The sequence below is a fragment of the Mirounga leonina genome, unplaced genomic scaffold, assembly GCF_011800145.1.
Source record: "Mirounga leonina isolate KUSES-001 unplaced genomic scaffold, KU_Mleo_1.0 Mir_152, whole genome shotgun sequence".
Taxonomy (NCBI): domain Eukaryota; kingdom Metazoa; phylum Chordata; class Mammalia; order Carnivora; family Phocidae; genus Mirounga; species Mirounga leonina.
In genome coordinates this window covers 6927567-6947178 of record NW_023270380.1, presented here as the reverse complement: position 1 = coordinate 6947178, position 19612 = coordinate 6927567, and the positions used below count along the sequence as shown (strand labels likewise).

Here is a 19612-nt window from a genome sequence, read left to right as displayed (position 1 = left end):
ACCTTCAACGAAATCTCAAGAGAACACAAAATACAGCCTCATGCCCAGAAGGGGCAGTAGACAGGCGTCGTGGGACGAGTCCATCGGTCCCCCGCATCGGTCCCCCGCATCGTACCAGAGCAAGCGCGGCACCACTGCCTTACAGATGGAAGGGAACCGCCTGCGGCCCAGGGAACACACTACCACCGAACAAGTACAAAATGTGCGAAAGACCACAATCTATAAGAAAACATGGAACAACAAAATCCCTCACAACCATCTGATGTTCTAGAACAGCTCATAACAACCTGATTTGATGATAAAAGAAATTACAAAACTGAAAGATATTTTTTAAAAGACTGTGGCAGCCGAATAAATGAATCTGAAACAATAAGGAACAGAAGATACTGGTTAAAATCAAGCTAATGGCATAATGGAATAGTCCCAGAATCTCAATGAAAGCATATTAAAAAGGCAGGAGTTTGAAGCAGAGAAAAACCAATCACTACAGAAAATTAAAAACAGCAGTCCAACATGAGGGTAATTACTGTTCCTAAGGTAGGAAACTAACAAAAGGAAAAAATGATTATTTAAAAGAATTCTGTCCTTTTCCATTTTAATACAGAACCAAACTTGGGGTTGATTCAAAGAACAAGTTATGTCACTGGTTTCCTGTCACCAGCCCCAAGGGTCCACTTCCTTCTGGAGCAGTCACCTCTGTCTCCTGCCAGTGAGCCCCAGTCATCTTTGATACCTTGACTCCTGCCGAGCCAAGAAACCCCTGTGCTGCACTCCGCACCTCAAATCATCCTCTCAATCTGGAAAACCCACCTTTAACTTCACCCTCCTACATCCTTCTGAATTCCAAACCAATCTCCACACCTTCCAGGGAACCTCCTACGATTAGGGCACATCTGTTGCTCCACATACCGGGAACTTACGAATACATATGAATGTCCGATTGCCATCTTCTATTCAGCCTTGACGTTCCGGCCTTTAACAGCTAGTTTTGATGAGTCCTTAAGAACTCAACTTAATGGTCCAGAGTATGTGACCGTTTGGAGAACATAGAAGCATGACTTAAATCAGTGACGCTGAATGACCACGTAAGGCAGTGCTTCACCTAAGCTGGTGAGTGAACCTAGCCAACCACTCAGCATCCACGTCAAGATTACTGTCTGCTCAGCATCCAGGAACACATTTTGGGAAAGGTTGTGCGACCATAATATTCACACATTTGGGGGGACTCAGGACCATATGTCTTAGTAAGGGTCTAAACATCTCTTCCCTTGAATAATATACAAACAGGACTAACCTGGAAGAAAGGACTGCCACCTAAAGCTATATATAACCAAGATGGCAGGTGACAGAGCAAACAATTTTATGGTTCCTGTGTCCTTATGTTCACTTAGGTAATATCCTAAACCTCTTTCTCTGTCCTGAGGCAAGGTTCCGGTTAAAATTCCTATGAACTAATATGGGGCCACATAGTAATAATGCCAAGCAAACCAGGTAGTATTCTAATGGCTGTGCCACTTATGCCAATCAAAATACTGACTGTATTTTGAACGCCCCTTTTATAACACAGACCCTCTTCAAATAAAAGCCAGGTGCAATTTCCACATATTAAGCTAGGACTTGATTTAAAAAGTCCATTTATCCTACTCCTCCCAGGATTCTTTGTCGTGTCCCGTAAAAAATCTTACCTCAAAGTACATCCCAGGACTAAATGGGAAACAGGTAATATTTCTCTCTTCTTCTCCCCAGGACTCATGAAGAAAAGAATTTCTTACAAATGCTTTAATATTCAGGCGTGGGTTCAAGTGAAGAGCAATATCCTTTGATTTTCCTGATACTAGGTTAACATTAAAGCTTTTGAGAGAATAAAAAAACAAAACCAAGTTGAAGACCGCAGTGTGGTTTCTGCAATTTTAACAATCAGAACTGAGCTCTCATATCACAATTACACAAAACATGTGCACACAGATACAAGAATGCAGATGAAGGTAAAATTTTAAATTCGGAGTTAGCATTCCACTGATGTAAATATGCTCTTTGCAAAATAAAAATCTAAAAAACTTGAACATCAGAGTTGAGGCCTCAGATCTGGGTGGGAAGCAACTGAAGGGTTAGAGCAAGTAACCTAAATGCTTGCTTCTGGCTGCAGGAGGATGCGGTCCTCTCAAGTACTATTTTAATATTTACAACTGTTCTGTTCTTGAAAGTGATTGCTTTCTAGGAAATAGCTAATTTCAAGCTTTCAGAAGTCTGAACATCTCTAGAAAAGGTTCTTAAGAGAGATTCTACAAGTCACATGACCTCCTGGCTGCCCTGGAGTTCTACAAGGCACAGGTGGGCTTCCCAGACAAAAACGCCACCCTCTTGTCTGGCCACAAAAAGCCTAGCTCAGAACATTGGCCTTTAGTCCTGATTCTGCCATCAGCTAGTTGTTAGCAGTCTTGTTGGCAGCCTGACCTCCCGTGGCTTTGACAGTCTCACCTTTCCGGTGAGGATCAGGACACTACTCCTGCTCCTCGGTCACAAGACTGGTAGGGCTATAAGGCAGTAAGAGACGTGCGGGCAAAGTACTCGCACTAGTCCTGGTCACAGTGGTACTGACCCTTTGGCATTTTTATTCACTTCTCCTTTAATGAAGACGGTTCGTCCAGGGCCCATGGAGGAGTTCAACCTCGCAGTGAATGGAAGAGTCTGAGGAGAAACCACAGTCAGCACTAGGAAGCCTGCAGAAAGTGACCTCATGGGAAAACTGTCCAAAGACACGGGGCAATGTTTAAAGGCCTTGCCCCTGTGAGCCCCAGCGGTCAGCACCACCTGGCTCACAGCGAACACTCAAGGAAAACGTTTCAGAGGAGGACATGAATGCACGTGAAGTGGGGCCTGAGTGAAACACACTTCGAGAAAGTCGCCTACACTTGGAGTCTGCAGACGTGCTCCACGTTCAGCCTGAGGGGAAGTAGCCCCGGGGGGAGGCTTACAGAAAGACTCAGCCTAGAGCCTCGATGCCCAGCTGACTCTTCTCCGGGGTCAGCACAGAAAGGCAGAGTGGCTGCTCTGGGCTTCTACTGAGGGTAGAAGTTACACATTACCAGCTAATTAAAACTTAATTGGCTATACAGAATTAAGAAAATTTTTGGCTCTTCAAACCTTTGACAAACAGCTGGTAGGTAGTATTTTGGCGCAAGTCAAAGTGTGATTGGCAGTCGAACCTTTGCTCTTGGTGTAGACAGTTCTGGGTACGATTTTAGAAATGTCTCCTCTATTACTAGGCTGTTGGGGAAAGAGTTCTGCAGTAAGGTAGGGAAGGAATGAAGCTATCTTCTAAGGTTTAAACTATTCATGTCCTGGGTTATTTTATAAAACATTCCGTGTTATAACCTAGGCAAAAATACTTACAAAATGTGGTGTGTCGGACTTCAGTACCTATTGGAAGAGAAAGTCAAAGTGAAGACATTTGAAAGGGAAAAATTACATTTTATAACATGAGCAGTCAGATCTTATTGGTTATAACAGCCAGAGCCTGTGCTTCCTGACGGGGTGGTGCAGACTTGTGATGGGCTACTCAGGCTGGGGATAGTCTCATGGTCCTGGTCAGCTGAAGCCTGTATCCTCCAGCATAAATTAATTTTTTGTAGGACTACACGTGAACTTCAGACATGTTTTACTTGTTCTTTCCAAGATGCTCCCAAAATGCTGAGATGCTATATTCCATCTATTAGGTCACATGTTCCGAGATCATTAAGGCATCACTTTCTCCATTAATAACAGAGACTCAGTGTTTAGACTGTACTTCTTCCTACCGGGGAGAAGATATATGTGGAAGTTCATGTGCCAAGGCACTGTGTTTGGTATTTATAAATACCATGTGACAATTCTCTTCAACAGTTAAAGAGTGAGAGGGGTTTTTTTGTTGTTGTTTTTTTACGTAAGAATGGTGGGTAGTGGGCAGATACACTGAGAGCTCTAGCATCTGCAAAACGTACAGTGCCTGGGATAGAAGGAAATGCCTTAATTTTCAAATGCTTACTTCCAGCCTATTAATAATTAAAAATATTTATTCACATTAAAAACATAATTTTAAAAAACTCAGCTTGCCTGCTACCTGATTTACATGGAAACTAAAAGAATATTTTTAAACTGGTAGTTCATGAAAAGATTTAATATTTACATTTTCTTTACTTATCTCTGTCAGTTCCAGAGTAGGTGCTTGGGTACTTCTGAAATCCTGGAGATAAGATTAATTTTTAACATCCATCAGAATTCTAAATACAACCTCCCTGACACATCAAAAGGAAAGAATTATAAATAATACTAAACATGAAAATATGCTTGAAAATTATAATCCAAAAATGTACTTCACATTAGGGTCCTTTCCCCTATGAAACTGGCAAGCGTTACAGAGACTAAGAACGAGCATCGAGAAGAATGTGAGTGAGCGGGCATGGCTGCCACAACTTCATTGTTGGAAGTCTTTTTGGAGGGTGAGCTCACCAGCCCTCCAATTAGTATCAGTTGTAACTTAAACTGCACATACCCTTTGACTCAGACTTTCTACTTCTAGGAATTGATTTTCGAGAAATCCTCCCCTGTACTCCTATGTCAAGGAATCAGTCCCTATTAAAAAGGGTTTTTGTTTTGTTTTGTAGTTAATGTTTTGGGTTTTGTTTTTGTTGTCGTCGTTAAAACCATACTAGATTTGAGCTCCTATAGACATTAAAGCCCTGGCCAATACACAGCACACTACCAGTCTGAAAGATTTACTTCCAAGAAATTAATACACTAATGATGGAAACATTTACAGTATTTTTATCTTAACAGAAGACGTTAAAGATACTTCCTACCGTTTCATCAGAAGACATCACCGAAGAAGACCCCAGGCTATGGAAGGATACTCACCGAGCTGAAGCTATAACCAATTGAGTGGACATTCACTTTGCCGTAAATGCCCAGAGTGTCTATTTTCCCTGGGCTAATCCTGTGGGCATAGAGCAGTATATGTTTCCCATTTACAGCCACCTAAATGGATACAGAAGACAGCTCAGCACCCCCGGCAAAACAAAACAAAAAAACAATTAATACATTTACTAATGTATCCAAATTTAAGCCAAATTTAAATAGTGTTTACTTGGGTTTAATTATATCTTTGCCCACGGTCTGCACATTACATGTCTGACCAAACTGAAAGCATCCATAATACTAGCAGTGTTTCTTAACTTCCTTTGAGAAACCACCATGGACCCCCCCACCCCAGCGACAGATTATGCATTTATAAGTATATGTGCATACGCATGTGTGCCCCCGTGCATACACATGAGTCCCCCGATGCCCTAGGCCTGTGAACACCCCGGTTGGCGATCTGCCCTGCAGGCTTGCCACCCACCCGCTGTCCTTGAGGACCACACTCTAAGGAAGACCACCCTGCACACGGCAGGTGTTCAGTAAATATTTGTTGAATCTGCTAAATGAAGGGACATGGGCAAGCTACGCAATTCAGCTGCGATTCCTAGTGTAAGCAGGAAAAGGCTCTCCCTCAAAGAACGGGCTGCTGTTGTGAGGAGACCATAAAGCCACTCGAGAGTCGGGCAGCACACGGCCTGCTGGCAGGTGTCCACTCCGCTCGGCTCCCTGTCCCTCCCTCCCAGCTAGGGGATGTCGGGAAAACACGGGCCGGATGCAAACCGGTCTCCGACCTCAAGGAGCTTAAAATCCCACTGGCGGGTAAAATAAACAGGAAAAGGCACACAGTACAGGACCGAGCGTTTTAAAGAATGCTGCAGATACAGGTGCTCAGAGCGCCAGGGTGGGGAGGGACGACTGGAGTTCGGGAGAGTCAGGGCAAGTGTGCTGGTGGGAGCATATCCCAAAGGACAGAAAGGACCCGCACCAGAGACGGGAAATCTTCACTGTAAGCCAGCAGATCTCTAGTCTGGGAGGCTCGAGGCTCCACAGGGCTCGAGGGCAAGTGCACCCCATCCAAAGCCTCTGAGGCCACCTGCTACCTCACACGTATGCGCTAGTACGTGCAGGGTATTTACCGCTTGAAGCCAGGGGTGGGATTTACTACACGTAGGACTTCTAGGACCTCCTCTGCATCTAAAATCTCATGATCCTAAAGAACTTGTGGCAGAACTTTGATTCTCTATCCATCTGTTAGTTTCGGATGCCCCACACTTTGGGTCACGGTGACCACAGTTGACTATCCCATATTTATACGATGCTGTGCCAATTCAGATCTAAGCTCAGCCACGCTAGAAACAGGATCTAATAAAAAGGTAGGCTGCCCTGGACCCATATTCCAGATGAAACAGCAGGGCAGACAGATGTGTGCCCCACCTCCCATTTAGGTACCCCCCCGGCCCCTACTTTTGAGCAAAATGATAAAGCCACTCTTTTTTCTCTGAACTGAAACAATAGAGGGGTGCAGAGCTGCCCTGGGCACTTAGGGCCATTAATGAGGATTCCACCTACATTCCCCAAAACCTACCTGGAATTTGTCTTTCAACACCATCATCACAATTTCAAAAGATTTTTCTTTTTTGAAAGGCACGTCGTAGGTGATCTCTTCCCATCCCCATTTTTCATTTTTCAGAGTATTGCACACGATGCAGTCAGACCACTTGAAACGTGGGTTGAAATGAAAGGCCACGTCGGCGCGTGGCTTCACGCTGCTCCCGCACTGCAGATCCACCTGGAACCTGCGAGAGCAAGGAGCGAGGGGCTGCATGGGCACTTGGAAGGAGGCTGCGGGGGAAGGCCCAGCAAGCATGAAACTCCAGCCTCAGCGACCCATGACTGATCCTCTGTTCCTTCACCCATGTGGCCTAAATACCTTCTTACAGAATCTTCCTTTCCTTCCTCAGTGCAGAGCCCTGAGCTGTGGCTGGGGCCCCGTCTTTGCAGAGTAAGAGCCCACATTTTCCAGCCTCCCTGGCAGGCAGGCGTCCTGGAGACTCTGCTGAGGTGGAAGTGTTCAGGGAAGGCTCCTGGGAATGGCCCGAAGTCAGCCAGCATCTGCCTCCTTTTGTCCACCCCCCCCCCGCCCACTCCCCCAAACCCCAAAGGCACCCACCCAGCCACCCAAAACATGGTGTAAGGGCTGGATTTCTAGCTGCCACGAGCCCTGAGGAAGAGGACCTCACCCTAGGGACAGCAGAACCGTGAGCCGGGAGAGGCCTGCTTCTCCAGGTTCTATGGAGTTGCCTGGAAACATGTGGGATGTCTTCTTCAGACTTGACTTCCACCGCTGTTATCCAGGCATCAGCCACACAGAGCTGGCCCAGCTCGAACTCAGCCTCGTCCACAGTTTGTACCCCGAGCAAGCATCAGACAACTCGCCCAGAAAGGATCTTAAGCGATGCTGTGGGAACGTTATGCTGTAACTAGACCTTGTCCCTGAGGTCTGACCACAATTCCCGTCATGAACCAGATCTCTAATCCTTTATATTCAAACCAGACTCACTGTAATTAAACACCGAAGTGACCTTTATTTCAGTCATTTACTCCCATCTCCTTGGTACCTGCGCTGGGGCTGCTGATGAAAGCAAAACCAGGCCTCAAAGTACCAAAACGGTCTCCCCACAAAAAGTTCAGTCGTGTACCTGTTTCATCTAACATGATGGCTTTACCTGTCCGAATCACAGGGAACATGCCCACGTATTACAATCAAAGTTCCAGGCTCCAACTGCCCAGGAATGGTCCCAACATAGGGGATTACCTAGGAAAAAATAATTTTAACAAGTGGATGTTTACATAAAACAGAAAGACTACATTTTGAAAGGCTGCATGTAAATCTCGGAATCTAGCATTTTTCCAAGTCACTATTCAAACAGGATAGTGACAGTATCTGAAACCTCTTTTGAGTTCTTTACAGAGAGACATAGCTGAAAGTTCACAGACTTTTTTATTTGGCTGGGGGTTTTGTGAAATAAAATGTCTCCTTAATAGAATAATTCTGATAATAGGAAAAAAAACTTGCTGGAAGTCCTGTCCCCCTCCCCCTCCCCTAAAGTTCCACTGCTGATCCCAACACGGGGACCGAGAGCATGCGAGGCCCCGAGCCTGTATTGATGGAGGCAGTGACACTGGCTCACCGCCTGTGGAGGGGGCTCCGAACATAGCCCCTCCTCCACACCTGGGATCCGAGTGTCTCATCTTCCCTGCCAGGCTTCCAGAGCACAGCCCAGGCTTGCAGACCCTTGCTGGGAATCAGAACCACGTGATCTCAGGGATGACTCTGGGGGCCTGTGGTCTCTCAAGACAGCACCCACCTGGCCTGGCCTGGTCCAGTCTGCAGGCTTAGGTTCCAACACAGTATCCAGGTCTCAGCCTGCCCCCCTCATCACCTGGAACCCAGCCTTTTTGTCCGGGGCTGGACACACTATCAGATCTTGTCACTTCCCCAGAGGTGACTCCACCATCCTCCTCACCCACTGGCTGCACCTCCTGCATCACAACCATTGCCCCTTTCACTCGGGGGCATCTGAGCAAGCCAGGCGGGCCAGACACCATCATGCTTTACACCAGGCTCACCCGTTAGGACATAATGCTAAAATCTATCCAAGGTAGCTCTGATTGTCAAGAAATAAGACCTAAAATGAGAGGGCATATAAAAGTAGTTGTAGATTGGTGGTTCCTAAGCTGAAAATCTTAGCACAAGCACCATCTCCTCCATGGAGCCTTTTTCAGACTCCGTGGGCCAAGGGACACTGCCCCTCTCCGAGGGCCCCTCACAGCACATGAGACACCGCCTAGATTGTAAGCTGCACCTTTACACGCCCACAGCTGAGGTCAGGAGCCGGTCAGTGGTTGCACGGCGAAGGAGTGAGTTCTCACCAGCCCAGAAACTGGGTTCTAGCAAACCGCACATACGCAGACGAGTGGCAGCTGAGTAGCAGCTCAACGACACGTCTTGCTGCCTTAACCAGTGAGCCAAGCGATGACCAAGAACAGCAGAAAAGGATGGAAGCCCGCTGTCCCCTGGTGTCACCTGGTGTCAGGACAGCTGCTGAGAGCATGGTGGGTGGGAGGAGCAGAGTCCATCCCACCAGAAAACACCACAGCACACGTCAGAGGGTGGCGACAGCCCCATGCCAAAGCAGCTGGGTGCTGTGTGGAGAGGATATGGAAGGAATTACACGTCCACACTGATCTTCTGGGCCACAGCCGATTCCAGGAACAGCTAGCAGGACCCTCCGCAGGGTAAATCTCTTAATCGACTGAACAGTCTTCGTAACTTCAAATTTTATATACATTCCAATTATATTTATGCGGAATATTTAATGATGCAAAAATGTTAGGGATAAAAATATTAGCGAGAAAAGAGCCTGCAGAACTATACACAGTATGATCTTACCTAAGTTAATGCTAAACATTAAAAAAAGAAAACACTGTAATGAAATAAACCAAAAATGTTAATAATAGTTTTCTTGAGGAATGGGATGTTAATTTTCTTCATGTATTTTTATATTTTCCAGATCTCTACAATAAGCATTTATATTTTTACAACCACAAGTTTTTATTATATATTTAACTTTAGGGTTGGAAAGAGCTTTCTGAGATTCAATAATCTACCCATCACTGCCAATAAGTTCTTCACAATTGTTAATAAGTTGTTCCAGTCTAGAAACAACAGTGCTGAACATTTTCGCCATTTGCTCTTTTAGCTGTCTGGATTAACACTTCCTACTTAGGAAAGTTCCCTCCATGTTATCAGTCATACTCAAGTGATTTGGATCATGTGAGTGACATGAAATGCCCTGCAGCCCACTCCTTGAACTCATGACTATCTGCTCCAGTGAAAAGGGAGGAGGACGCTGTTTTGTAGGTAAATGTCAAGCTTTGATGTTTCATGAATAATTTAAGTAAAAAAAATTAAAGCACAGCTCTGATCACACTGGAGACAACACTGTAAGTTTAAGCCATACTTGGGTTTAGTGTTACCTGCCGGAACATCCTAGCTGACTCACAGTGCTCTGCCTGTTTTAGGATTACTTCTGCAATGTCTCCTACCCACAAAGGTCTCTCCTCGGCGGACTCTGCAGCTAAAAGAAGTATGCGAGTCCTGTCCGGGAGGGGCCTGGAATGCAGCCGGGAAGAAGTCAGATCCCCGTGGAAATGGGATACTCGGGCTGTTCAGAATCACCATCTTCTCCCGTATCTGGAAGATCCTCACTCAGCCTCATCTCAACTGCAGGGAAGGGCAAGGGCATAGGACGAAACTCGGTCACTCAGGACCCCCAGACCTTCCAGACAGGAAGTTAGAACCAGCGACAAGAAGCCGGGATCACTGAGTGGTGGCTCTGCCGGCGGGCAGCAGCTGTCCCCGGGGTCGGAGGCAGGGCTGGCCCGGGTGGGGTTGCCAGTGCGAAGGGACCCTCTTGGTGGGAAGAGTTGTACAGCATGACTCTAGGTATCGTCTGTGATTCTGTAGTTGCCAAGTGTGGTTCTTCAGTCCTGCTACAGATTCTGAGAACTACTGAGTATCACTGAATAAATTCCTTTTCTGCTTAGGACTGGCCTCTGTGCTTCCAACTACAGACAGTAAGTTCAACATCTTCAAATACAGGGCACCAGATCGGTGCTTCAGAAAAATGTATAAAGAATTCCAAGTTGCCCAAAGAACGTTGATAAGGAGCGTGGTGTGAGCTGGGCGGTTGGGAGGGGCAAGCCCGTTCTGGTAGAGATGTCCGTTTACAAAAGCAGAGAGGCAGGAAAAGCCAAAACAGATCCGGCAGACAGTGAGGAGGAAGGGGGCAGTTCAAGACGGAGGGGGAGAGTGTACAATGAGATCATGAAAGCGGGGCTTGGGGGCCACGGTCCAGCGGGGTACAGAATGCTGGAGCGCAGTGGATTCGCTGGGAGCCGGAGACAAGGACACAAGCCAGGTGATGGTGGTAGACCCTGGGGGACTCGAGGGAGGAAGAGACAGACCAAGACCACTTCAAAGGAAACGATCTCTAGGGGCCACCGTCTAAAATGGTAAAACTGGGGAGGAAACAGATTTCAGGAGGAAGAGGAGCTTAGTTTTGAACACGTCTTGTGTGATGGGTTGGGAGAACATACACCGAGAGGGGTTGGGGATCCAGGGCCACATGGTGACTGAGTGGCCAGGACTCATGCTCCCAGTCAGATAAGATTATTAAAGGGATCAAAGTAGATAAGCTGAGAGGACAAGGCAGGGGCAAAGGTTTGTAAAATGGTTTGGAAAATGTGGGTGTATGCAGGACAGAGTTAACAAAGCAGACGGGACTGCTAGCCCTGCAAGGCCTCCTGACGAGGCTGGCCCTTGGCTGGGGTCTAGGAACTTGGATCTGGGGAGAGCACCCACCACCCAGACAGCCAAGGGTGGTCTCCTGTACCTACACTGTGCAAGCCATGTGGCGTATGCTAAACCCCGCTTTCCTCTCGGGAGTCCGGCATTGCGGTACGTGTTAGGCAGTGCAGTCCACGTGCCCAGCTCCCGAGCGAATCCCTGGGCAGGGAGTCTGGGGGGCTTCCCTGGTGGGCCGCATTTCGCACGCACTGTCACAGCTTGCTGCTGGGGGATTTCAGTACGTCCTGGGGGAGTCCACCGGGGGACGACCTGTGGAACCTGGCACCTGGATTCCCCTGGACTTTGCCCCAGGTGCCTTTCCCTTAGTGACGTTGTTCTTTATCGTTTCACTGTAATAAACCACAGCCGTGAGGAGGACTATGTGCCGCTGAATCATCACACCTGGGTGTGTGTGTTGGGGACCTCGATTCGGGGGGATGGGGAGAGAAAGGAGAGAAGGATCGGTCAGCTGGACACCTCCAGGAGGTCAGTCTCAATATGGGAAGACTGTCAAAATCCTTAACATGGAAAAATAAGGAAGATTTAAAAAAAAGATAATGAAGTGGCTATCATGCTCTTTGACCCAGTGATTCCACTTTTACAGACTGACGCTATAAAATTCGGGCACACATGCATAAGGATGCGCATACCAGGCTGTAACCCACAGCCCTGGGTCCCATCACAAAAGGAAACAGTCCTTTCATGGGAACTGGCTGAATAAGTGACGGTATCTCCATCCGATGGACCAGTCATGCAGCCTCGACAATAAGCGAGGAAATCCCAAGTGTGCTGAGAGCTCCAAAATGCGTTCAGTGGGGAGAGGAGCACCCTGAGCAGTGTCTATGCAGGCACCTTGGAGATACCGCGGGGTGGGCTTCCGGGCCACTTCCATAAAGTGAAGACCGCAAAAAAGCTGTTCAGATACATTCTGCGGTTTCCCAGTGCATAAAGAAGTTATGTGTACATGATAAGGAAGTCTATTAAAGTGTGCGTTGCATTATATCTAAAAGGAAAAAAAAGTACTTTCTTTAATTTAAAAATATTGCTACAAAATGCCAACCATCGTCTGAGCTTTCAGCAGGCTGTAATCCCTGACCACTGTAACTGATATGATAATAATGAAAACATTTGAAGTGTTCCAAGGATTTCCAAATTGTGACAGAGACGTGAAGAGAGCAAATGCTGTTGGGAAAATGGTGCTGACAGACTTGCTTGCCGCGGGGCTGCCACAGACCCTCACTTTGAGGGAAGCACCATAAAACGAGGTCTGTAGTGTGATACACACGTGTGAAGAAACAGGACCAATAATAGTGATACAACACACAGTCTTGGATATTCACATGTATTCTTGGGAAGGGTTTACAGAAAACTGGTAAATAGGGTTGGCTTCAGGGAGGGGAACCGAGTACCAGGGCAGAAGGAAAATTTATGGGTTCATGTAACCCTTAAATACGGTTTGAATTTTAAAAATGATTTACACATACTATCTTTAGATTTTAAAAATAATAATAAAAAAGGAAAAGCCACTGGGTTTGACATAAGTGAAATTAAATTTGGAACACAGATTATCTTCAAACTATCTGGGGCTTGGCGGCATGGGAGGCGGCAAAGTTAAACAGCAGAAAGACACGGAAAGGAATGGAAACCCGCAAAAGGGAAGCTGATTCGGGGAGCAAGACGTAACTTTAGATATGAACTCCTCAGTCTTGAAGCAAGGGCATCTAAGAACCTTAGCTAAAAGGCCAGAACTGCTCACAAGCTGTGTACATACTCAAAAGGTCGAACGGTGATCAGTAAAGACACAAAATGAAGAGAAAGACATGACTAGGAAAGACAAAAAGGAAATTAAGAAAGAGTAAAAAAAAAAAAAAATCAGAGGGCAGAGCTGTTATGAGCGAACCAAGACAGCAGAATGGACGCGTTCTCAGGACGATGGTCAGCAAGGGGAGACAGAACAAGGACACGAGGCTGGACGGGACCTCGGAGGTTAAGAAAGATTTTACTGTCTTGTGTTTTAAGATTAAGTGGTAAGGCAGGAAGGGGAGGTACTCAGAATACTAAGGAGAAAAGGATAAAGGTGGAAGTGAGGTTCCCAAGGAGACTGGAAGATGTTTTGGCACCAGGTGGAATGAATGTTAACCAATTTGATTCATTGCTAAGTAACTTCTTAACCAGCTAACACTCAGTCACATATTAAGAACTGTATAAACAACAGTCAGTGAAATAAATTAGGTATGAAAAAGCACACAGGACTGTTACACAGTGTACTTTATTTTTTTCCAAGAAGACTTAATATGGTAGAATTTGCTGCCAGTGTGGATGGAAACTTTTGAAACATTAAGAAATAAAAATTAAAAGGCGGTAGTTCTGTGTCTTCATAATGCTTCATAAAGCTTACAGTAAAAAGCCAATAAACACAAGAGTGTCCACACTGCTTAAGCTCTTCTCCATTTGCAGCTAGCTGTCCTTTCAGTGTTCAAAACACAATGGGGAAAAAAAAACAGAGGCTGCAAATAACTTAGATATTTTAAGTCAGTCGATTAGGATATTGTATAAGCTAGACTTAAAAAGAACTATTTTCTTGCATTACAGTTATTTTGTTAGTGATCAGTTCAAAAAACTGAAGAAGAGCTTAGCAGTGTGAGCACTTGGTGCTATGAATATTTAAGAAGTTAAATTTAAAGACGGAGCAGTGTCATTTTTTAAAAAGATTTATTTATTTTAGAGAGAAAGATTGAGAGACAGAGAGAAGGGGGGGCAGAGGGAGAGAGAATCCCAGGCGGACTCCCCGCTGAGCACGGAGCCCAACTCAGGACTCAATCTCATGACCCTGAGATCACAACCTGAGCCGAAATCAAGAGTAGGACGCTTATCTGACTGAGCCACCCAGGCACCCCAGCAAAAGGTCATTTTTGCTATTCAGTTCAATCTTTCTACCTCTACCCTTTTCTGCTTGTGAAAACGGACTATAAAACTGAAAAACTGGGAAGAAAAAAAAAAAAAAAAAAAGAAGGCTATTTGCCAAAAGTATTTACTTTGGAAGAATATGTCACCATAAATTATCCTCAGAACAGCAGTGAGGCCACGTGGGGGCCCTGGCTGCATTCCTGCCCTAGAGCACCACTACGGCTCCTGGCCCTTCGGCACGAAATGAACATCAGTGCACTCTTGTTTCGACCCTGTAGCTGAATGTGCAGAAATTACAGGAATCATCAGCATGCTTGTATCAAGACGCACAGCAATTTTAATCTAAAAAAATTACTTTCTAAATCACATTCAGGTAAGGCACCTTTGTGCAGGAAGGGCAGAACTGAGGAGCGTCACCTGACCATCCCTTCCACCTCCTGGCAGGAGCCGGGGCTGGACCTCAGGCACCCTTGTGGGCAGCCTTTTTTTTTTTTTTTTTTTAATCTTTGCAGAAAGTCCATCTACAACCTTGAGATGTTGTTGCTGTTGTTTTTTAAGTAGGCTCTACACCCAGCGTGGAGTCCAATGTGGGGCTTCAACTCATGACCCCAAGATCAAGACCTGAGCTGAGATCAAGAATCGAACACTTAACCGACTGAGCCACCTGGGCGTCCCCAACCTTGAGATGTTTTTAACTGTAAGATACAGAAAATCATTTTCAATGTCCCACTGACTTCAAACTCAATCTTCCTTTTTAAAGGAAGCCTACTATTGAAGGCTATTTCTTCTAAAATGGAATTTGCTGGGGCGCCTGGGTGGCTCAGTTGGTTAAGCAACTGCCTTCGGCTCAGGTCATGATCCCAGGGTCCTGGGATCGAGCCCCACATCGGGCTCCCTGCTCGGCGGGAAGCCTGCTTCTCTCTCTCCCACTCCCCCTGCTTGTGTTCCCTCTCTCGCTGTGTCTCTCTCTGTCAAATAAATAAAATCTTTTAAAATAACTAACTAAATAAATAAAATGGAATCTGCTTGATGTGGTAGTTGTCCCTCACTCTGCATAATGACATCAAAACCTGGATAAAAAAGAGTTACAACTAGAAAGTAAGTAACAAAAAAAGGGGACCACAAACACAAATGAGACTGGCTTAGGGCCCTACTTCAAGGACTTGCACCCTCTCTCTCTTGCCCATTAGTCTCCTGGGGTGGGGGACGAGCGGTTACAAAAAAAAGCAGCAACTCTATCTCAGACCCAAATTCAGGATTCAGCTTCAGATATGTGGAAACCAGACATTTCTCAAGATTCTTATTGCCACATAAAACTAAAACAAGTTCATTACTTCCCAGGATGTACACTGAAAGTTCTAGCAATTGCAGTCACTGGGACTTTGGACCAAAAGACCCTAATTCTTCTCTTTCTCCAACTTGCCCCTAGCTTTTGACCTTTGCCCCACTCAAGTATGAAGCAATACTTGAAAGAGGGAAAAGCTGAGGGGAAAACAGACATTTACTTCTCATGAACAGGGTCTAATCAAAAAAGCAAATTAAAAAATTTTAGTGCAACAAATCCATTTTCCTTTGAAAATTATGTCTTGTGATTATCTTCCCAGCACCCCCAAAGTTGGCTTCCCTCCACTGTACCCCCATGTTCTCCACTCAGAACTCATTCTCACCACCCTGTATTGTCACTGTGACTTCATCCTCCGCTAGATTGAGCTCCAAGGGCTATATCTATTTTTCTGTCAGCGACCACCACAGTCCCTATCACAGGATGGGTACTTTCCATACGTTTACTGAATTTAATCATCCCCCCTCCCCAGCAATGGATAATGACTATCCAATTGGGTTTGCTTTAAATCCTGCCACAGATAAAAAGTGATTTTATAGAAGTCAGTTACCGGGTTATAGATGATATTCTGCAGGTTTGTTAAGGACAACATCACTCTTTTCCACCTTGTTGATCGAGGCCTCTCTTCTATGTATGATCTAGATTTTAAGCAAGTTTCATTTAAAGGTTCCCAGATTGAAACTGATGCTCTTGCCCTGTGTAAAATTAAAACAGAGGGAAAGAAAAATTAGCATGCATCATTTTTCTTCATCATGTTTTAATTTAAATTACAAATTATTTTACTTATATTTACCAAATAGGATGCTATTACAATCAAAGATCTGACCCCAATTCTTTTTTTAAATTTTATTTTATTATGTTAATCACCATACATCATTAGTTTTTGAAGTAGTGTTCCATGATTCATTGTTTGCGCGTAACACCCAGTGCTCCGTTCAATACGTGCCCTCCTTAATAGCCATCACCAGGCTAACCCATCCCCCTCCCTCCCCTCTAGGACCCTCAGTTTGTTTCTCAGAGTCCAGAGTCTCTCATGGTTCATCTCCCCCTCCAATTTCCCCCCCTTCATTTTTCCCTTCCTACTATCTTCTTTTTCTTAATATATAATGTATTATTTGTTTCAGAGGTACAGGTCTGTGATTCATCAGTCTTACACAATTCACATACCACCCCATCCCTCCCACCCCCCACCACTCCAGTAACTCTGTTTGTTTCCTGAGATTAAGAATTCCTCATATCAGTGAGGTCATATGATACATGTCTTTCTCTGACTGACTTATTTCGCTTAGCATAATACCCTCTAGTTCCATCCACGTTGTTGCAAATGGCAAGATTTCATTTTTTTGATGGCTGTGTAGTAGTCCATTGTATATATATGCCACATCTTCTTTATCCATTCATCTGTCGATGGACATCTTGGCTCTTTCCACAGTTTGGCTATTGTGGACATTGCTGCTATAAACATCGGGGTGCACATACCCCTTCGGATCCCTACATTTGTATCTTTGGGGTAAATACCCAGTAGTGCAATTGCTGTGACCCCAATTCTTTCATTGTGTACTTGTACACTAGATAATTTTGGATTATCAGTGCAGGAAATAGTGACTTAAAGTATACATTAGTAGAGAAGAGGGCTCAAAATGGCCACATAGGAAGATTCAGAGCTCACCTCCTCCCATGGACACAACAAATCTACAACTACATATGGAATTCCTCCTTTTAAAGGGGGACCTAGAAACTGGATGAACAGAACCTCCACAACAAGACACAGCACTGAGACAGGTAGAAGGGGCAGAAACACAGTCTCACTAATGGAAAAACCATACCCAGGCATGGTCTTGCGCAGTCCAGACAGATCTGAAAGGTATGGAAATTTTCCCAGAGAGTGAGCGATTCAAGCTCACATCAGGCCTTATATCCTGCACAGATGAGACAGACCCCAAAACAGCTGGCTTTCAAAACCACCAGGAAATCACCCATAAAACTATAGAACCATAGGGAAAGGAAAACCCATTCTTAAAGGGCCTGTGTGCAGACTCACTCGACCCAGAAACCAGCACAAAAAGACCAGACAAAAAGCACAGAGACTACAGGTGAAGGAGACCCCCTATTAAACTTGGAGCATCTGCTCAGAGAGGCAGGGGACAGCTGGGTCTCTCCCTGGGGACGCAGACACTGGCAGCAACTTTTTGCTGACTCATTCCATCATGCGGATCTGCCCTCCAGACTGCTCATGCCAGGGGGTGCACACTGCTGAGAGCCCCACACAACCTTGTGCCTCTGCACGGCCTTGCACACAACCGGACAACCTGAAGCAGCTGGGCCGGCGTGACAGCCAGCTGGGCCGGAGGACAGCCCTTCCCACCGGCACACCTATAGTCCAAGCTCTGCCACAACAGGAGGGCACATGCACCCCACACAGGGGAGAGCCCTGCAGCAACGGTCTATGGTGGCCAAGGGGGTTGTGTTTCTGTGCCCCACGAGACTTCTACATAAAGCTGCTCCTTCAAGACCAGGAGACATAGCTAACTACCTAATACAAAGAAACAAACATGGAGACTTGGAAGCAGGAAGAAATAGAAAATTTGAATAGACTGATTACTAGCAATGAAATTGAATCAGAAATCAAAAAACACCCAACAAACAAAAATCCAGGACCAGATGGCTTTGCAAGCAAATTCTACCAAACATTTAAAGAAGAGTTAATACCTATTCTCAAACTATTCCAAAAAAATAGAAAAGGAAGGAAAACACTTCCAAATTCATTCTATGAGGCTTGCATTATCCTGATACCAACACCAAATAAAGATACCACAAAAAGAGAGAACTACAGGCCAGTATCTCTGATGAACATAGATGCAAAAATCCTCAACAGAATATTAGCAAATCGAATCCAACAATACATTAAAAATATCATTTACCCCTATCAAGTGGAACTTATTCTTGGATGCAAGAGTGGTTCAATATTCCCAAATCAATAAATGTGATATACCACATCAATAAGAGAAAGGACAGGAACCATATAATCATTTTAATAGATGCAGAAAAAGTATCTGACAAAGTACAACATCTATTCATGATTAAAAACCCTCAACAAAGTAGGGTTAGAGGGGAACATATCTCAACATAACAAAGGCCATATATGAAAAACTCACAGCTAGGGCGCCTGGGTGGTTCAGTCGTTAAGCGTCTGCCTTCGGCTCAGGTCATGATCCCAGGGTCCTGGGATCGAGCCTCGCATCGGGCTCCCTGCTCCGCGGGAAGCCTGCTTCTCCCTCTCCCACTCCCCCTGCTTGTGTTGCCTCTCTCGCTGTCTCTCTCTCTGTCAAATAAATAAATAAAATCTTAAAAAAAAAAAAAGAAAGAAAAACTCACAGCTAATATCATCCTAAATGGGAGAAACTGAGAACTTTCCCCCTAAGGTCAGGAATAAGACAAGAATGTCCACTCTCACCACTTTTATTCAACAAGTACTAGAAGTACTAACCACAACAATCAGACAAGAAAAAAGAGTAACAGGGATCCAAATTAATTAGGAAGAAGTAAAACTGTCACTATTTGCAGATGACATGATACTCTATATATAGAAAACCCTAAAGACCCCACCAAAAAAACTACTAGAACTGATAAAGCAATTCAGTAAAGTCATAGGATACAAAAACAATGTACAGAAATCCATTGCGTTTCAATATACTGATAATGAAGCAGCAAAAAGAGAAATTAAGAAAACTCCTATTTACAACTGCACCCAAAATAGTAAAATACCTAGGATTAAACTTAACCGAGGTAAAAAACTTGTACTCTGAAAACTATAAAACACTGATGAAAAACATTGAAGATGACAAAAACAAATGGAAAAACATTCCATGTTCATGATTACAAGAACGAATATTGTTAAAATGTCCATACAACCCAAAGGAATCTACACATTTAATGCAATCCCTATCAAAATACCAACAGCATTTTTTTTTCACAGAACTGTAACAAATAATCCTAAACTTTGTAAGAAACCATAAATTACCCCAAATAGCCAAAGCAAACTTGAAAAAGAAAAA

At 44.9% G+C, this 19612-nt stretch overlaps 1 protein-coding gene across 1 annotated transcript in view; it reads right to left on the bottom strand.

Annotated features, from left to right (window-relative positions):
* Window positions 1–19612, bottom strand: part of LOC118012940 (ectodysplasin-A receptor-associated adapter protein-like) — a 131356-nt gene that overhangs the window by 2406 nt on the left and 109338 nt on the right. The window contains exons 5-13 of the mRNA XM_035008522.1: window positions 16108–16252; window positions 7623–7711; window positions 6482–6692; window positions 4894–5013; window positions 4166–4222; window positions 3394–3420; window positions 3145–3267; window positions 2600–2688; window positions 1686–1851 (exon numbers count right to left, since the gene is read on the bottom strand). Of these exons, the coding sequence (XP_034864413.1) occupies window positions 1686–1851; window positions 2600–2688; window positions 3145–3267; window positions 3394–3420; window positions 4166–4222; window positions 4894–5013; window positions 6482–6692; window positions 7623–7711; window positions 16108–16252 (1027 nt within the window). The remainder of the gene's footprint in view (window positions 1–1685; window positions 1852–2599; window positions 2689–3144; window positions 3268–3393; window positions 3421–4165; window positions 4223–4893; window positions 5014–6481; window positions 6693–7622; window positions 7712–16107; window positions 16253–19612) is intronic.